This window comes from Nannospalax galili, unplaced genomic scaffold, assembly GCF_000622305.1.
Source record: "Nannospalax galili isolate Female #2095 unplaced genomic scaffold, S.galili_v1.0 scaffold652, whole genome shotgun sequence".
NCBI classification, from domain to species: Eukaryota; Metazoa; Chordata; class Mammalia; order Rodentia; family Spalacidae; genus Nannospalax; species Nannospalax galili.
Window position 1 is genome coordinate 2511260 of NW_008332152.1, and position 17143 is coordinate 2528402.

Consider the following 17143-nt stretch of genomic DNA (forward strand, 5'->3'; position numbering starts at 1 on the left):
TGTGGGGTGAGCCACCACACAGTTATAACCATGGCCAAGGTGAGCTGGCTTTTCTGTGCCCTCAGCATTGATTTTCCCGTCTGCATGTGAGAGACCAGGTGCCTAAGCTCCCAATGACAGGAGACTCCTGGGGGAAGTGTCCTCACTGCGTCTGCTCACAGCCCTCATTAACAGTAGATGCTTCACAGCGCAGACCTGGGGAGAGGTTCCATTCAGGGGATAGGATTGGTTTTGACTAGGGGAGAAGGGGCTGGAAGCATTGGAAGCTGCTGAGAGAGCTTGACTGAAGGGTGGGGAAGCGGGGGTTGGGGGGAGCCTAGGTCAGGTCTTTAAGCAGGACCTAGGGCATGTGAGTCTGCCCACAGGAGTGTTAGTCACTGTTCTTACTGTGACAAAATACCTGACTGAAGCAACTTAAGGGAAGATGGATTTTATTTCAAGGCTTAGAAATGTGCAGTCCAGGGCTGCAGAGAGGACCTGGTTCCCAGCATCCACATGGTGCTCACCACAGTCTGTAACTCTAATTTCAAGGAATCTGACACCCTCTTCTTGCGTCTGTGGGCATTGCATGCATGTGGTGCACATACACACACAGGGGCAAACACCCATACACATAAAACTAAACAAATAAAAAAAATTTTTTAGTCTTTTTGAGACAGGGTCTCCCTGTAGCCCCAGCTGTCCTGGAACTCACTATGTAGACCGGGCTGGCCTTGAACTCACAGAAAGCCACCTGCCTCTGCCTCCCTAGTGCTGGGATTAAAAGCATGTGCAACCACACCTGGCCCATAAATAAAATTTTTTAAAAGACAAGCGTGTAGGCCATGATGGTAGGGAAGGCACGGCAGCATACATGGTGGCAGGAGCATGTGGTTTGAACTCCGCACACATTCATGGGTCAGGAAGCAGCGTGGGGAGTGCTGGCACTCAGCTGGCTCTCTCCTTTCCCTCTAGTCTGAACTTCTCACCTAATGGAATGTTGCTGCCCATGTCAGGGTGGGTCTTCTCCCCTCAGTTAATCTCTGGAAAAGCTCTCACAGACATACCCAATCCAATCCAATCAATCAATCCAATCAAATTGACAAGCCAAACTAACCATCACAATAGTGGGGGAGGGGGGCAGTATGGCCAGGCTGTGAGGAGGAGTGGAGGAAGGTGAGGACAACCTGGGGAGGTCAACCTGGGGAGATGCAGGGCATTTGAAGATGCTTCTAGAAGTGAGATTGTATGTGTGCGTGGGAACTAGTAACACTCATTTGTGGACTGGTGACCCTGCTGAAAAGGGAAGGGGCTTGGAGTAGGGATAAGTGGTAGGGGACACAGCTGGAGGAGATGTTATGATTGACAGATGATGGATGGATGGGTAGGTGGATGGACAGATGATAGATTGATAGACACATGGGTAGATTTATGTATAAATGAATGGATGTGTTACTAGTGATAGGTGATAGGTGGGTACATGGATGGAAAGTTAACTAAATGGGTAAACACATGGGTGTATGGACAGATATACACGTGGACAGATAGATATGGTGGGGGATAGGTGGATGGATAGGTAGATGGGTGCATAGATAGATACAGGTCATTAGGTGGGGTGAGGAGAGGCTGGAGCTCAGGCAGGAGGAAGAGTCTCACTCATTTTAAGCCACACTGTCTGTCATGATACAAGTGAAGATTCCTGATACTTGGCTGATATTTCCCACTGAGACCACTCACAACAGGATGCCTTTGTCTTTACCAGATGAAATGGTAGCTCTGGCCACACAGGGAAGGCAGCCTTGTGCTCAGGGCTCTGGCTCCTTGTTGGAGCCTCAGTCCGATGTGTCCTTCAAGGAGGCCAAACATCTCATCACTCTGCATCTCCCTGGAAAACGCTTGTTGCAGATCCAGGATATTGTCCGGAGCAAACAGCTGCTGACAGTCTTCCGGGAAGGCAAGGACGGTCAGCAGGATGTGGATGTGGCCATCTTGCAGGCTTTACTGAAAGGTGAGGCCAGGGGCAAGGGAATAAAAAGGAGGGAGGAAGCCAGAGAGTGTGCGCTGGGCGAGGAGGTCTCAGCTGGATACACTGGCCACAGAGCAGCTGCAGTGGCTCATGTTGAACTCAAAGGTACCCATTACCTTTGGTACCAGCCACGTTACAGTCAAGCTTTTAGAAGACAAGGTATCCTCAAACCAGCAAGGGAGAGGTGACTTGTCACGTTCAAGGGTGCCTCAACAGGATTATCTGAAGATTTCTGATCAGGGCCTCTGGATGCCAGAAGGTAGTGGGCTCAAATGTTTAAAATGTCCCAAAAGGGGCTGGATAGATGGCTTGGCGGTTAAGAGCATTTGTAGCTCTTCCAGAGGACCCAGGTTCAGTTCCCAGCACCCACATCAGGTGGTTTACAGCTGTCTGTTAAGTCCAGTTCCATGGGATCATATGCCCTCTTGTGACCTCTGAAGCTACTACATGCATATGATACACATATACTCAGGCCCACACCATAAAAATAGTAAATAAACCTTTAAAAAATACTGCTATAGAAACGATATTACCCAGAATCCTGTATCTGGGAAGACTGTCCTTCAAAAGTGTGGGAGAATGGGACTGGAAACATGGCTCAGTAGTTAAGAGCGCTTACTGCTCACCCAGAGTATCTGAGTTCAGTTCCGAGAATCCACATGGGCCAGCTCACAGATTTGACACACTCTTCTGGCCTTTTCAAGCACCCTAACACATGTGGCACACACAGAGACACAAACACACACACACATAAGTAAAAGCATTAAAAAAAATCCATAGACCAGGCGTGGTGGTGCACACCTTTAATCCCAGCACTGGGAAGGCAGAGGCAGGCAGATTTCTGTGAGATCAAGGCCAGCCTGGTCTACATAGTAAGAGTCTGTCTCAAAAAAAAAAAATTACAGGTGTGGCTGCCAGGGGGCAGCCACGGGACCTGAATGGATCACATGGAACTGAAAAAAGACCAGGGGACTTGTGCGGTTCTATTTCTTTACTCATTTCTTTGTCCACACATGAGTGCCAAACAGGCAACTCTGTTTATGTACTCAGAGTCGTTAGAGCTGCAGTTGAATGTTTACAGAACAGTGGATAATAATAAAGAGGCTAGAATATAGGAGTTTAGTAAAATGTAATGACCAGGATAGCAGTACCATCATAATATGCCTTGAGAGATAAAACTGTCTCCTGAGAAACTGGGGGAGTACTGGCATTCTGGAGATAACTCCTTAGCCAGTGTTCCTGCATAAACTTTCAAATGAGACGAGGCTCTCAGCGTACATGTCCAAGGTTCAGCTAAATTTACCAAGCACATTTTTAAAGCCATAGGAACAGCATTTCACAGCCTCTTTGTACAGGTAAACACATGGGTAGTACAAAAGTCAGTATTGTGACAGTGGTTTATAACTGCAGTTTTTATTTTCATCACTGAAGGGATTAATACAGTAACAATTATTAGTCTCAGTGCTAGTATTGTAAGCCAGGCCTTGTGTCTCATAAACCCAGCACTTGGGATGCTGAGGCAGGAGGATAACTGCAAGTTTGAGACCAGGCTGGGCTACATAATGAGTTCAAGATTGGCTTGTGGGGCTGGCAAGATGGCTCACAAACACTACTGTGCTAAGTTACACTTACATGAGGAGCCCAGAGCAGACAAATGCATAGACAGGTGGAATCACAGTGCTGGGCTGGGAAGGATCTGGGAAAGGGGTCTGTGTGACACTATTCCTGGGAAGGCATGAACAGATGTCTAGGGAACCCACAACAGACCAAAGTCACCACATGTGTGCAAGTACCTGCGGTGGCCAGGACGGGGTGTTGGATCCTCTGGAGCTGAGTCACAGGCAGTTGTGAGCTGCCCAAGGTGGGTGCTGGGAACCGAACTCGGGTCCTTTGGGAGAGCAGCAAGGGCTCTTAACCACTGAGCATCTCTCCAGCTCCACATTTCAGGGGTTTTCTTTCCCTTTGTAGTTCACATTCTCTGTGTCCCAGCTCAGAACACTACCTCTGCTGGCTGCAGCACAGCTTTGACCCAACCTGGCTCCCTGAAGGACACTCTAGAGCAGTGGGAGGGAGTGGTGGCAGTTCTTTCTCTTCTCCAAATAGGAACCATGTTTTAAACAGTTAAAACAGGGCTTGGGAGGTGGCTCAGTAAAGTGCTGCCATGCAGGTAGGAAGGTCTGAGCTGTGATCCCCAGCACCATGTAAGGCTGGGCACACTGGTGCACATCTGTGATCCGTCACTGGGCAAGTGGAGACAGGCAGATCCCCAAGTCTTGCTGACCAGCCAGCCTAGCTGAATTGGTGAGTTCCAGGCTCAGTGAGAGACACTGTGTCCAAAAAATAAGGTGGACAGCAACTGAGGAAGACACACCCATCGTTGACCTCTGGCTGCCACGTGTACATGTGTGATGTGCACCTGAACACATTTGCGCGCGTGCGCGCACACACACACACACACACACACACACACACACACACACACACTAGCTAAAATGAGAGTAGACTCCGGAATGCATGTCTGGGGAATCTGGGTGGTTCAACTGCTGCAGTTGGACAGTTAGAATGGAAGTAGAATTGGCTGTCTTAGTGCTTGGAGTTCAGGGTTCTGCATGTTAGTGTGAACGCCTGCTTTTCAGAGCCTTGTGTCTTCTTTCTTTAAAAAATATTTTATTTATTGTTTTTTTATTTTATGTGTATGAGTGTATTGCATGCATGCATGTAAGTGCACCCGTGTTGTGCAATACCTGTGGAGGAGAGGGTGTTGGATCTCTTAGAACTAGTTACAGACAGTTGTCAGCTGCCATGTGGGTGCTAGGAATCGAACCTGGGTCCTCTGAAGAGCTGCCAGTGCTCTTAACCACTGAGCCATCTCTCCAGCCCCCTTATGTCTTCTTTTAATAGTGGGCTCTTTCCTCATGCTGTAACCCACCTGTCACAGGGGCTAGGAGTGGCTGGACATGACCCAGGGTGGGGAGATGGGGTAAGCTAAGGTGATGACTGGAACCACAAGATTATCTGAGTCTGTAAATGAAAAATGCTTTAGGAAGTGGGTGTCATGGGGTGGAGGTGGCTCATGACTGGGCCCTGAGATCACTTTAAGTTGCTAAGGGACTAGCATTCCGAACCAACTCCTGAGCCCCACTCCAAGCCCCACATGGAAGCCCCTGACCCACATGCTCCCCACCCATAGCCTCTCGGAGCCGAGACCGCTTTGGACATGAGAACTGGGACCATCAGCTGAAGCTGGCGGTGGCTTGGAACCGGGTGGACATTGCCCGTAGTGAGATCTTCACTGATGAGTGGCAGTGGAAGGTTAGGTGTGAGCTGCCTTGGGTGGGCGGAGGGGGGGGTTGGGGAGGGGAGGGCAAAGTTCTCCAAGGTCCCAACCCTGCCTCAGGCTCCCTGAAATGATACCTAACAGGCCCTTCTAGCATCACAGGGCTCAAGGCTCCAGACAGCACTGACGCAGTGAGACAGTTACTGCACATGCTTACTCCCAGCCTACAGATCTGCACCCCATGATGACAGCTGCCCTCATCTCCAACAAGCCTGAGTTTGTGAGACTCTTCCTTGAGAATGGGGTGCGGCTGAAGGAGTTTGTCACCTGGGACACCCTGCTCTGCATGTATGAGAACCTGGAACCATCCTGCCTCTTCCACAGCAAGCTGCAGAAGGTTCTGGCTGAGGAATCTGAGCGCCTGGCCTGTGCCCCTACCACACCCCAGCTGCACATGCACCATGTGGCCCAGGTGCTGCGAGAGCTCCTGGGGGACTCCACACAGCTGCTGTACCCCCGGCCCCAGTATAGCGATCACCCGAGGCTCTCGCTGCCTGTGCCGCCCATTAAACTCAATGTGAGTGCTGGTAACATGGGTATCAGGGATGTGGGTGCTGGTGACATGTGCCAGTGATGTGAGTGCTGGTGACATGGGTGCCAGCAACCTGTGGGTGACCTGCATGCTGGTGATGTGCACAGTCTGGCTTCTTGGTGGGTGGTAGCTGTGTCCTCAGCTGTGTTTATAGTGAGCTCTCATGCTCATCAGAAAAGAGATGTATACTAGCTTTGTGTGGGGACATGCCTGTAATTCAGCACTTGGGAGGCTGGGGCAGGAAGGTGCTCTCCAGCAGTTCAAAGGCAGCTTGGGCCACAAACTGAGATAGGCTGGGGGCGGGAAGCGGGGAGGGATGGGGAGAGGAGGAAGAGAGAGGGAGAAAGAGAGAGATCCCTAAAGCCACCAATCCCCCCCCCCCAAGCAATGAACTATGCACCCTATCCAGATGGCATGGGCTGTCGTGGAATCCCAGATTTGAACCTCAAACAGCAGAAGCCTAGTACCTACATCGTCCCAAGGCTGGGGTCAGGCAATAGTAAAGGCCCTGCTTCTGGGCCTGCAGGTGGGGCCTCATGCGGAGTCTTCACATGGGAGGGAGGGCAGAGACAGGGACCTCTTCTGAATAACCTCATTTGGACTTAGTTACCTCCATAAATATGTGTATTGGTGACTCATCTCCTCACTGTGACCAGATAACCCGACAGAAAGCAACTTAGGAAGGAAAGGTGGGTTTTGACTCACGGTTCTAGGATGCGGTCCATCAGAGTGGCGGGGCCTGAGGCAGCTGGTCACTTTGCACACATGGTCAGAAAGCATAGGTGTGGACCTACAGGGGGCACTGTGAGTCACAGACCCAAGGGTAGTGTGACCACTGCACATGCACTTGGGTTGGGGACTGTATCGAGAGGATTCCTTTGCTTCCTTCTGTGACATGAATCTGATGAATCATAATGTGTATCTATATGTGCGTGTGTGTGTGTGTGTGTGTGTAATGTGTGTGGTTTGTGTGTGTGTAGTGTATGTATGATATATGTGTAGTCTGTATGTGGTGTATGTGATGTGTATGGTATAGTCTATATGTGTGTATATGTGTGATATGTGTGTCTGCATGCAGTGTGTGATATATATGTGATGTGTGTAGTATGTATGTGGTGTGTGATGTGTGTGCATGTATGTGTAGTCTGTGTGTGGCATGTGGTATGTGTGGTGTGTGTCTGGTGTGTGGTTGTGTGTGTTGTGTGTGTTGTGTATGTGGTGTATGTGCTGTATGTGGTAAATGTGCATGTTTGTGTGTTGTGTATGTCTGTGGAGTGGTGTGGTGTGTGTATGTGTACATGTTCATGTGTGCACATGTGTGCCTGTGTAGAGGCCAGAGGTCAATGTCTGATCACTTCTTCAATGTTCACCGCTTGCTTTGAATCCCACTGAACCTGAGCGTGCTCTTCTGGCTGCCTGGCTGACTAGTGGGCCCCAGGAATTCTCCAGTGTCTTGGGGTTATAGACATGCACTGCTGGGATGGACTTTTTTTTAACATGGATTCTGGAATCTGAACTCAGGCCTTCAAGCTACCCATTGAGCCATCTTCTCAGTCCCTGGAGAATCATTTGATCGAGGTCCTGAGAGTGAAATGCATCGTTTCTGCTGTGACTCACTGAGAGCAGTGTGTCTGTTCAAGGCCAGATCTGCCAGTGTCTGCAAAGCTTGCATGTCCAGATGTTTAAGCCTTTGACACAGTACCACTGTGGGGTTGGGCTGGGCAGGCTCTGGTATCCATTCGTGTGGGCTTTTGGAGACCATGGGGGATTTTCTTGCTGTGCTCCTGGTCAGCTCACACGGTGGGTGTGGACGGCTTCCTGCAGCATGGGTCCCTCTGGACCTGGTGCCCTTCCTTCCCTCCTTCCTTCCTTCCTTCCTTCCTTCCTTCCTTCCTTCCTGGTAGCAGTTTTGATAACTTTCTCTACTTCCTTCCTGATTGCTCTTCTCTTTTAGGCTCTATGTCTCTTCTATGATCACATCTGGCTTTGATTTTTTTCTGCTAGGGAATTTGTCCATTTCTTCCAGATTTTCCCAAGAGTCTGTTGATCCAGACAGCCATGCCCAGACCTCAAAGACACAGTGGCAGCTTGGTTTACACACAGTTCTACTCCCCCTGACTCCAGGGCATTTATGGAGGGGCCTCAGTTGGAATAGCTTAAGAAGGCCCAGAGCAGAATTTTGCACGTAACTTTACCTAAAGTTAAACTAATTTTATCTAAGGATAAGCCTTCAAGAAGTTTCTGGAATCATCTAAAGAAAGAGTGATTTTGCATGTGATTTGGGAATGTGTTCTCTGTGACCTTAGGCAGTTGTTTCCAGCCCCGAGAATATGTCTGCTCAGCCGAAAGCTGGAGTTTCCATGGTGCTGTATGTCCTTGTGTGTTTCCTGTTGCTCACACAGTACTCTTTCTCTTAGGTAGAGTTTTCCTATGTAGTCCTGGCTCACCTGGAACTTGCTATGTAGACTAGGCTGTACTCAACTCACAGAGATCTGCCTGCCTCTGCCTTTCAAGTGCTGGGATTAAAGGTGTGCGCCACCATGCCCAGCTTTTTAAAAAATTTATGTTTGAGTGTTTTGCCTGCATGTATGTAAGTGCACTACATGCCTGCAATACCTAAGGAGGTCAGAAGAGGGTGTAGGATCCCCTGGAACTGGAGTTATGAATGGTTGTTAGCCACCACGTGGGTCCTGGGAACTGAATGAATCCAGGTCCTTTGCAAGAGCAGCCACTGCTGTTACCTGCTGAGCCATTCCTCTGGCCCCTTGTGTAGATTCTTGCCACCCACTCCTTAGCTCTTTCCTGGTGGCTTTTTCTGTAGGAGACACTAGGTTAGGTTCCTTCCTAAAGCTCATAGCTACTGATCTACACAGACTGAGCATTCATTGAGAAAGGCTTTGGTGCCATAAGGAAGTCTGGATGCCTGGCATATATCAACGGTCTAAAATGTTGTGACGGGCACAGATCGATGTTCTACTTTTAGACATTTCTAGATGTCTCTGCAATAATGGTGTGTTGGTCACAGTCAGCTTCTGTCACTGAGACAACTTAGAAAGCTGTTCCCCTCATTCATGGTGACTGGGATCCCAATACTTAACTTCAAGGGTGTGGTCTCATGACCCGGTTTCCTTCTACTAGGGGCTCTGCCTCAGGGATGGGGACCTGAGGTCAGCACAGGGCAGGATCCACACAGCCACATGTCCCTGGGGTTCTGATGTCAGGGGCCTCTGTGGGACTCCAACTGTCCTCTGTCTACCAGGTGCAGGGAGTGAGCCTCAAAGCCCACTATAAGCGATCAACAGGCCATGTCACCTTCACCACGGACCCAGTCCGAGACCTCCTCATTTGGGCTGTTGTCCAGAACCGCAGGGAGCTGGCAGACATCATCTGGGCTCAGGTACCAGGACTGGATTCTCTGTAGACATGGCAATGTGTGGCCCCAGTGACCGGTGTCAGGAGTGCCCTTTTCCCACTGCGAGCTGTAGCTCATGGCTATGCAGGACAGAGCGGTCTATAGCCAGGGAGACTTAGAATGCCCTGCAGGAACAAGAGTCTTAGCTCTTGGTAAGAGAAGAATCCTTTATAAAAAGAACTGTTATTTGTGCCAGGCATGGTAGCATATGCCTTTAATCTCAGCACTTGGGAGGCAGAGGCAGGTGGATCTCTGTGAGTTCTAGGCCAGTGTGGTCTGCATAGCAAGTTCCAGGCCAGGTGGGGCTGCAGAGAGACTCAGAAGAAGGTAGCAGAGCCCCCTGGAACTGGAGTTACAGAATTGTTAGCCACCATGTGGGTGCTGGGAACTGAACTGGAGTTCTCTGCAAGAGCAGGCAGTGCTTTTAATTGCTGAGGCATCTCTCCAGCCCCAGCAGAAGAATTCTTAAAGAAAAAAGAAAAGAAAAAGAACAGAAAAGAAAAACCCTTTAAGCAATTTACTGTGGTTACGTTCAGGGCCTGAGGTTGTAGGCAGTGCTGTTCTCTGTGGCCTGCCCAGGTCCTGGTGGGCTGGTGCCTGTCTGTTTATTTCACCTGCTAGGGAGATCTGCAGGGCAAGCAGATAGTGCCCATGGACCAGTGCAGGAGGCAGCCATCCAAGGGGTTATGTGTCTATGTGAATGACTCAAGTTGTTTATATGGACAGCGTCCACAAAAATTCATTGCTCAGCAGCCTGCGGGGTCCTGGGCATCTGTCACCACCATGTGTTTCTGGGGCAGAGGCAGGCAAGCCTGGCAGGTCCCCCACAACCTTATACTGCTCCCTCTGTCCCAGGGCCAGGACTGTATCGCTGCAGCGCTAGCCTGCAGCAAGATCCTGAAGGAGCTGTCCAAGGAGGAGGAGGACACGGACAGCTCAGAGGAGATGCTGGCACTGGCCGATGAGTTTGAGCACAGAGCCGTTGGTGAGCTCTCTGGGGCCACCTGTGCTGTCACCATGGTCTCCATCCCTGGATGTTAACCCCAGTGCTGTCACCCAGGACCCTTGTCCCTATGTCTGGGTGTTTGGGGACAGTGTCCCATGTGTCAGTCTTGCCCTGTGTCCTGCCCCTGTGGCAGGCACCACCTGGAGGGCTGGCTCTCTGACTGTCCCTTGCTCAGGGACTGATCCTGCTGCTCTGATGGCCCTTCCTCCTCTGCCCAGGCGTCTTCACCGAGTGCTATCGGAAGGACGAGGAAAGAGCCCAGAAGCTGCTGGTGCGTGTGTCGGAGGCCTGGGGGAAGACCACCTGTCTACAGCTCGCCCTGGAGGCCAGGGACATGAAGTTTGTGTCTCATGGAGGCATTCAGGTGACCTTCTGAGGGTCCACTTCCAGAATCAGGTGCCCAGGGTTTCCCAGAGTGGCTTGTGCTGATGGCATGGGCGCTCACAACCATGTGACTCCTTGGTGTCCGGGATAGCTCCTGATACCCTGCCACATGCTGATGGACAGGCACATGCCTCCTGGTTTGGGGATGAGGAAATTAACGTGCAGCAAAGGCTAGCAAGCATGGAGTTACGGAAGTCCTACAGGGGGCTGCAGGCAGCCCTGGTGTACCCCAAGAACCTATGTTGCCTGGGGGCCTCAGGAGGGACAGGGGACATTGTGGCCTTCTGGAGCAGCAGGGGGCAAAGATCATACCCCTCTGTTATGGCTCATAGCCTCACACTGTCACCATGTCGCTGGAACTCCGTGTGTCCTGGGCTGTGCAGGGCCTGGGGACACCTGGAGGGGAGTCTAGCCCTGTCCTATAGTTCAGAAAAGGGTCTGCTTGTGACAGCCTGGGACTGTGTGGCCTGGGACCTTACAGGGATTGGAGATCCTGCAACTAGAGGAGGGCAGGCAGGAGGGGAGTCAGAGCCCCATGTGATAAGCCCACTCTGCCACTTACCACTGTGACAACATGGTCTGGTCCTGCCCACTCAGAGCCCTGATTCCTCTGCCGGCTGATGGTGGGGTGCCTGTCTCATGATGGCCACTTGTGGTCAGGGGCTCAGAGTGCTATGATTGTGAGGGTGTCGCCATCACTCACCCTTAGGCAGCTGTGGGGAGGGGCAGGGTCAGGCCAGCTGGGTGCTGCTGTCCTGAAACCACTCTGTCCCCAGGCCTTCCTGACCAAGGTGTGGTGGGGCCAGCTCTGTGTGGACAATGGACTGTGGCGGATCATCCTGTGTATGCTGGCCTTCCCACTACTCTTCACCAGCCTCATCTCCTTCAGGTGAGGGAGGCTGGGGGCGGGGCCTCCTTCAACAGGACAATGTACAGGGAGTCCAAAGGCAGAGGCCCTATCCCTGGTATACAGTGGCTAAGCCCCTCTCAGACACAAGCTAGGTATTCCACCTCCTTACACCCTGGGAGATGGGGACCTGGCCTAGAGTGTCCCAGAGGAAACCGAGGCACAGTAGAACAGCCCAAGTACCCCAAAGGCAACCTCAGTCTGCCCTGGCCTCTTGACTCCAACCCCACACAGACCCAGGAGGACCAGGAGGCAATCACATCCTGCCTTGGGCCCTGGCCTCTGGACTCCAACTCTGCACAGACCCAGGAGTCAATCTTCCATGTCTTGCCTATGGCCATGGACAGCCTCTTGTGACCTTTCCAGTGCAGAGCTGCACCTGTATTTCCAGTAGTGGCTGTGTCAGAGCACATCCTCCTGGGCACTGGCCATCCTGGTTAGCCGGCTGTTCTAAAAGACAGCAGTGCCAACCCATACCCATTTGTGGGGGTATCCAGGCTCAAGTTCTTCCCTAACTCCAAGAGCACTGTACTCAGAACCTAACCTACGCTGGGCTCACAATCAGGTCATGTCCTTGGGCAGGAGCCATGATGTCCATGGCCTGGGTAAGGATGTGAAGGAGGTTGACTCCTGGTCCTCCTGGGTCCATGGAGTTTGTGTTGGTCTGTCTGTAACTGCTGTGTGACCTCGGTGCCTGATGAGGTGTCCTTGTCTCCAGCATATTAGCCTGTTGAATCACATCTCTTGTGAATACAGTAAGGATCCTTGGGGGACCTAGGTCTGTGGGCTGTTGGGCCTCCAGCCCATCAGCCGCTTGCTGTCTGTCATTGCAGGGAGAAGAGGCTGCAGGCCCTGGGTCGCCCGGCCCGTGTGCGTGCCTTCTTCAATGCGCCTGTGGTCATCTTCCACCTGAACATCCTTTCCTACTTTGCCTTCCTCTGCCTGTTTGCCTACGTGCTCATGGTGGACTTCCAGCCCTCACCGTCCTGGTGCGAATGCATCATCTACCTGTGGCTCTTCTCCCTGGTGTGCGAGGAAATGCGGCAGGTGCTCACTGCTCCCTCTCCACCTGTAGTGGACTGTCCACCAAGCGCCTGTTACCACCACGCCTCCCCAGACCCCCTGGGAGCTTGGCAGGACCCTGGGAGGCAGGCACCCAGTCCTTCACTGGGGAGCCCTGTGATCCAATATCTCCAAGGCTTGGCTGCCCTGCTGGAGCTGGGCTTCTGGACCTTTCTGAAGCAAAGCCTACACGGCTGACCCGAGTCACCAGCCGCTCCCGAGGCTGTGGTTGTTCTATGTGGCTCAAGGTCCCTCACCTGTGTGATCACACCATATGACCACCTTTGCATACGTATGTAGCCTCTCATTGCCAAGTGTGGGGTCCCGTGACCATACCAGCTTTGATCATTTGCAAAAGACTCAGGCTGACAGGGAGAGCCAAGAACATGGCTGTGGTTCATTCCAGGAAAGGGCTTAGAGTAAAACCCACCAAGCACAGAGGCACCCATGGACTACTGACCAGAGCATCCAGCGGTCCCCTCTCTAAGAGGCAGGGACAGATCTCGCCTTTCCCTGCATATGTGACAGCGCTAAGGGCTGATGCCATCCAGGGCAGCTCCTGTGAGCCTGAGGGCTGAGGGTTTGTACTGGAGGTCAGTCACACAGACACAACTCTGCTCTCGTGGCTGACCTGTCTCCAGCCTCTTTGGAGGCTGAGCTGGTCCTGAATGGCCCGTATGACCACCTGGACTTGCTCGAGCCCCCAGACAGACAAGACATTCCTATCAGGATGCTCCAGGAACTTGAGGTCACCTCTCAGGACAGAGGACTGACTGGCCTTTGAGCGGGTTAACCCTTTGTGGTGTGGGATCCCCACTGCATCCCTGTAGTGTCTGCTGGATACCTCCCCTGCTGGGGTCCCCAGGAAGGAAGCTCGGGGACAGGGCTGGGGCTGGGACCGGACGAGGGTGAAGCAGCGGCAGCGGTGAGGTTTGACGCTGCTGTCTCCTTGGACCTCCGGGCTGCTTGGGTCTCCTGCTGTCCCTCCGGCCTAGCTTCCGGGCTGCTTGGGTCTTCTGCTGTCCCTCCGGCCTAGCTTCCGGGCTGCTTGGGTCTTCTGCTGTCCCTCCGGCCTAGCTTCATTTCTGTTGCTGCGATAAAATACCCTGATCAAAGGTAACTTGGGGGAGAAAAGGTTTATTTCAGTACACAATTCCGAGTTACGGCCCATCACTGTGGGGAGTCATGGTGGCAGGAGCTTGAGACAGCTGGTCACACGACATCCCAGTCCAGAGCAGAGAGAGACGAATGCTCGAACGCTCGCTTGCTCCCTCGCTCGTGCTCAGCTGCCTTTCTCCACTCTCATACGGTTAAGGACCTTCTGTGTAGGGAGCGGTGCCACCCACAGTGGGCGGGGTCTTCCCACAACAATTAATTAAGACAGTCCCCCACAGGCCAGGCCAATGCAGACAGTCCCTCACTGAGACTCTCTTCCCAGATGATTCTAGGTTGTGTCCAGTTGGCAATTCAGCTAACCATCAGACACTGCACAAGTGCTTCCACGCCCCAAGCTCATCTCACTTGGCAGTCCCTGGACAGGCAACATGTGCTTCTTCTAGAATCTGTCCCATGGGCCCAGAAAAGGGACATGCCTGGCTTTGGGAGTTGGGACCTAGTATCAGGGAAGGGTGGGGACTCCCACCACCGCGTGGGGCTCCTGGCATATCCTCCAGGGTTTCCCTTTCAGGGCTGTTTTTTCCAGAGTAAAGACCCTAGGGGAGGTGCTGGTAGCTGACTAGAAGGGGACTTCTCCAGCACACATGTATACACATGCACATGCATGCACACACATACACATGTCTGCACACACATACATGTACATACACACATGCACATGTGCACATATACACATGCACATATATACACATGTGTGCACACCCATGCACAACACATGCTCCTACATATATACATGAATGTGTTTGTACACACACACACACACACACACATGCACACACTTACTACAGGACCCTGGTTCATGGAAGTCTCCAGCTGTCAGCAGAGTCTCACCTCCATCCCAGGCTACTCTTGGACTTGTTGAGGGCTGAGGTCCACCCTCTCCCCCTACACGGTCCCCAAGCTCTGTGCACAAAGGAAGGCAATGTGGATGTGATGGCAATGGGGCTGTTGGCTTCCCCTGACTGTGGTCTCCTCAGTAGCTCTTCTATGATCCTGATGGGTATGGGCTGATGAAGATGGCATCCCTGTACTTCAGCGACTTCTGGAACAAGCTGGACATTGGTGCCATTCTGCTCTTCATAGCAGGGCTGACCTGCCGGTGAGTTGTTGAGGGCTGAGGTCCACCCTCTCCCCCTACACAGTCCCCAAGCTCTGTGCACAAAGGAAGGCAATGTGGATGTGATGGCAATGGGGCTGTTGGCCTCCCCTGACTGTGGTCTCCTCAGTAGCTCTTCTATGATCCTGACGGGTACGGGCTGATGAAGATGGCATCCCTGTACTTCAGCGACTTCTGGAACAAGCTGGACATTGGTGCCATTCTGCTCTTCATAGCAGGGCTGACCTGCCGGTGAGTGGCCAGGATGCCCTTCCATGTCCCTGCATGGCACCAGGGCCCAGCCAGCTCAGGACAGGATCAGGAACTCAGTTCTCACCTGTCCGTGGGTGTAGTGGTGGCCAGTACCTTGCCTGCCTTGTCAGGGTGTGTGACCGCCCCTTGTCCACCTGGGTTGTTGCCATGTGCAGAGGCCACCAGTCACAGACACATGGTGTCCCTTCTGCCCCTCCCTGCTGGGTTATATCCCACTCTCGACAGCTCATGCATCTGAGAGGTTGTGGTTCACTGTCTTTGTGAGGTGGGCAGGACATGGCCGAGCCTGCTTGTTTCCTGGCATGTCCTCATGGCTGGGCTTCTAGACTATTCTGAAGCAAAGCTGGATTCTCCATGGAAATTCTGCCCCTGATGTCATCTTCAGCTTTGACACATTAAAGCCAGAGTCCTCGAGAGCCCTGTGCCTCCAAGGGTCACCCCTAGGCCAGGCAGAGGCTTTGGAAGCCTGGCTGGCAGAGTCTGAGGTGCTGCTTGCCATGCTCACTGTCAGGCTCATCCCGGCGACGCTGTACCCTGGGCGCATCATCTTGTCTCTAGACTTCATCATGTTCTGCCTCCGCCTCATGCACATCTTCACTGTCAGCAAGACGCTGGGGCCCAAGATAATCATCGTGAAGAGGATGGTGAGGACAGAGGGGGCTGCCTGTGAGGGGCTGGGGACGTGCCTGCTGTGAGGGAGACTGAGGGCTGTGCCAATCATGAAGGAGGTAGGGTGGCTTGGAGCTCACCACCAGTCCCGTGTCCTGCCCCTGTGTCACCCTCGGAGTCTCTGGATGCACGTCCTCCAGGCCACCCTCCCAGGTTCCCAGCTTGTGTCCACTGCTGCTCAGCTGCAAGCCCTTTCCCTTTGGGGTCACCATTGTCTGACCTCCTCCCACACCTTGGGGCATGCCCTGTAAGGTTGTAGGGAAGCCTGCATCTATGACATGGTGGTCTTGGGAGGAGGGTGTCCAAGGTGGGAGGTGCAACCTTGTGTTTTGCTCTCTACAGATGAAAGATGTCTTCTTTTTCCTCTTCCTCCTGGCGGTGTGGGTGGTATCCTTCGGGGTGGCCAAGCAGGCCATCCTCATCCACAATGAGAGTCGGGTGGACTGGATCTTCCGTGGGGTCGTCTACCACTCCTATCTCACCATCTTTGGGCAGATCCCAACCTACATTGATGGTAGGAGCCAGGCTACAGGCACCTGAGGGGCAAGGCTGGGGAACAGAAAGAGATGGGGTTGGGATCCCCATCAGAGCTCTCTGAGGGCCTATGGTTATAGGAAATGGGGTACATCAGCTCTCTGAGGGCCAGGAAAGCTCAGGGCTCCTCTGGGTCACCGTTGCTCTGGGTGTGGATGGCCATTGACAGAAAGCAAAGGGTATCTGCATTGCCCAGTTGAGGAACCTGTGCTCACTGTGGCCAGAAGTGTGTGTGTGGGTAGCCTGTTCCCCTCTCCCTCACCCTACCCCAGTCAGAAATGATTTCTTCCTCTCTGATGGAGGAAGAGAGTATGTGCATGTGTGTACAAGTATATATATGTGTGCATGTGTGCATGTATGTGTGCATGTATGTGTGTGCATGTGGAGGCCAGATGACAGCCTCACTTGTCCTTCCTTAGGAGCTGCCCACTGTGGTTTTTGAGACGAGGTCTCTCGCTGGCCTGGGACTCACCCGGTAGGCCAAGCTGGCTGGCCAGTGAGTCCTAGGAATCCTCCTGTTTCCTCCTCCCCAGCACTGGGATTACAAATCTGTACCACAATGCCTGCTTTTTTACATGGGTGCTGGGGATCAAACTCAGATCCTTATGCTCACAAAGGAAACGTGTTTACTGACTGAGCTCTCCCTCAGCCCCGTGTTTGTTTGCTTCCTTCCTTCCTTCCTTCCTTCCTTCCTTCCTTCCTTCCTTCCTTCCCTCCCTCCCTCCCTCCCTCCCTCCCTCTCTCTCTCTT

General features: G+C 52.6%; 1 protein-coding gene across 1 annotated transcript in view; it reads left to right on the forward strand.

The window, feature by feature from the left end:
- Trpm2 (transient receptor potential cation channel subfamily M member 2) overlaps positions 1–17143 on the forward strand; it is a 68417-nt gene that overhangs the window by 29265 nt on the left and 22009 nt on the right. Inside the window, exons 10-20 of the mRNA XM_008827402.3 lie at positions 1885–1987; positions 5196–5317; positions 5506–5859; positions 9134–9271; positions 10142–10271; positions 10511–10656; positions 11453–11565; positions 12417–12630; positions 15051–15169; positions 15702–15834; positions 16202–16373. Of these exons, the coding sequence (XP_008825624.1) occupies positions 1885–1987; positions 5196–5317; positions 5506–5859; positions 9134–9271; positions 10142–10271; positions 10511–10656; positions 11453–11565; positions 12417–12630; positions 15051–15169; positions 15702–15834; positions 16202–16373 (1744 nt within the window). The remainder of the gene's footprint in view (positions 1–1884; positions 1988–5195; positions 5318–5505; positions 5860–9133; positions 9272–10141; positions 10272–10510; positions 10657–11452; positions 11566–12416; positions 12631–15050; positions 15170–15701; positions 15835–16201; positions 16374–17143) is intronic.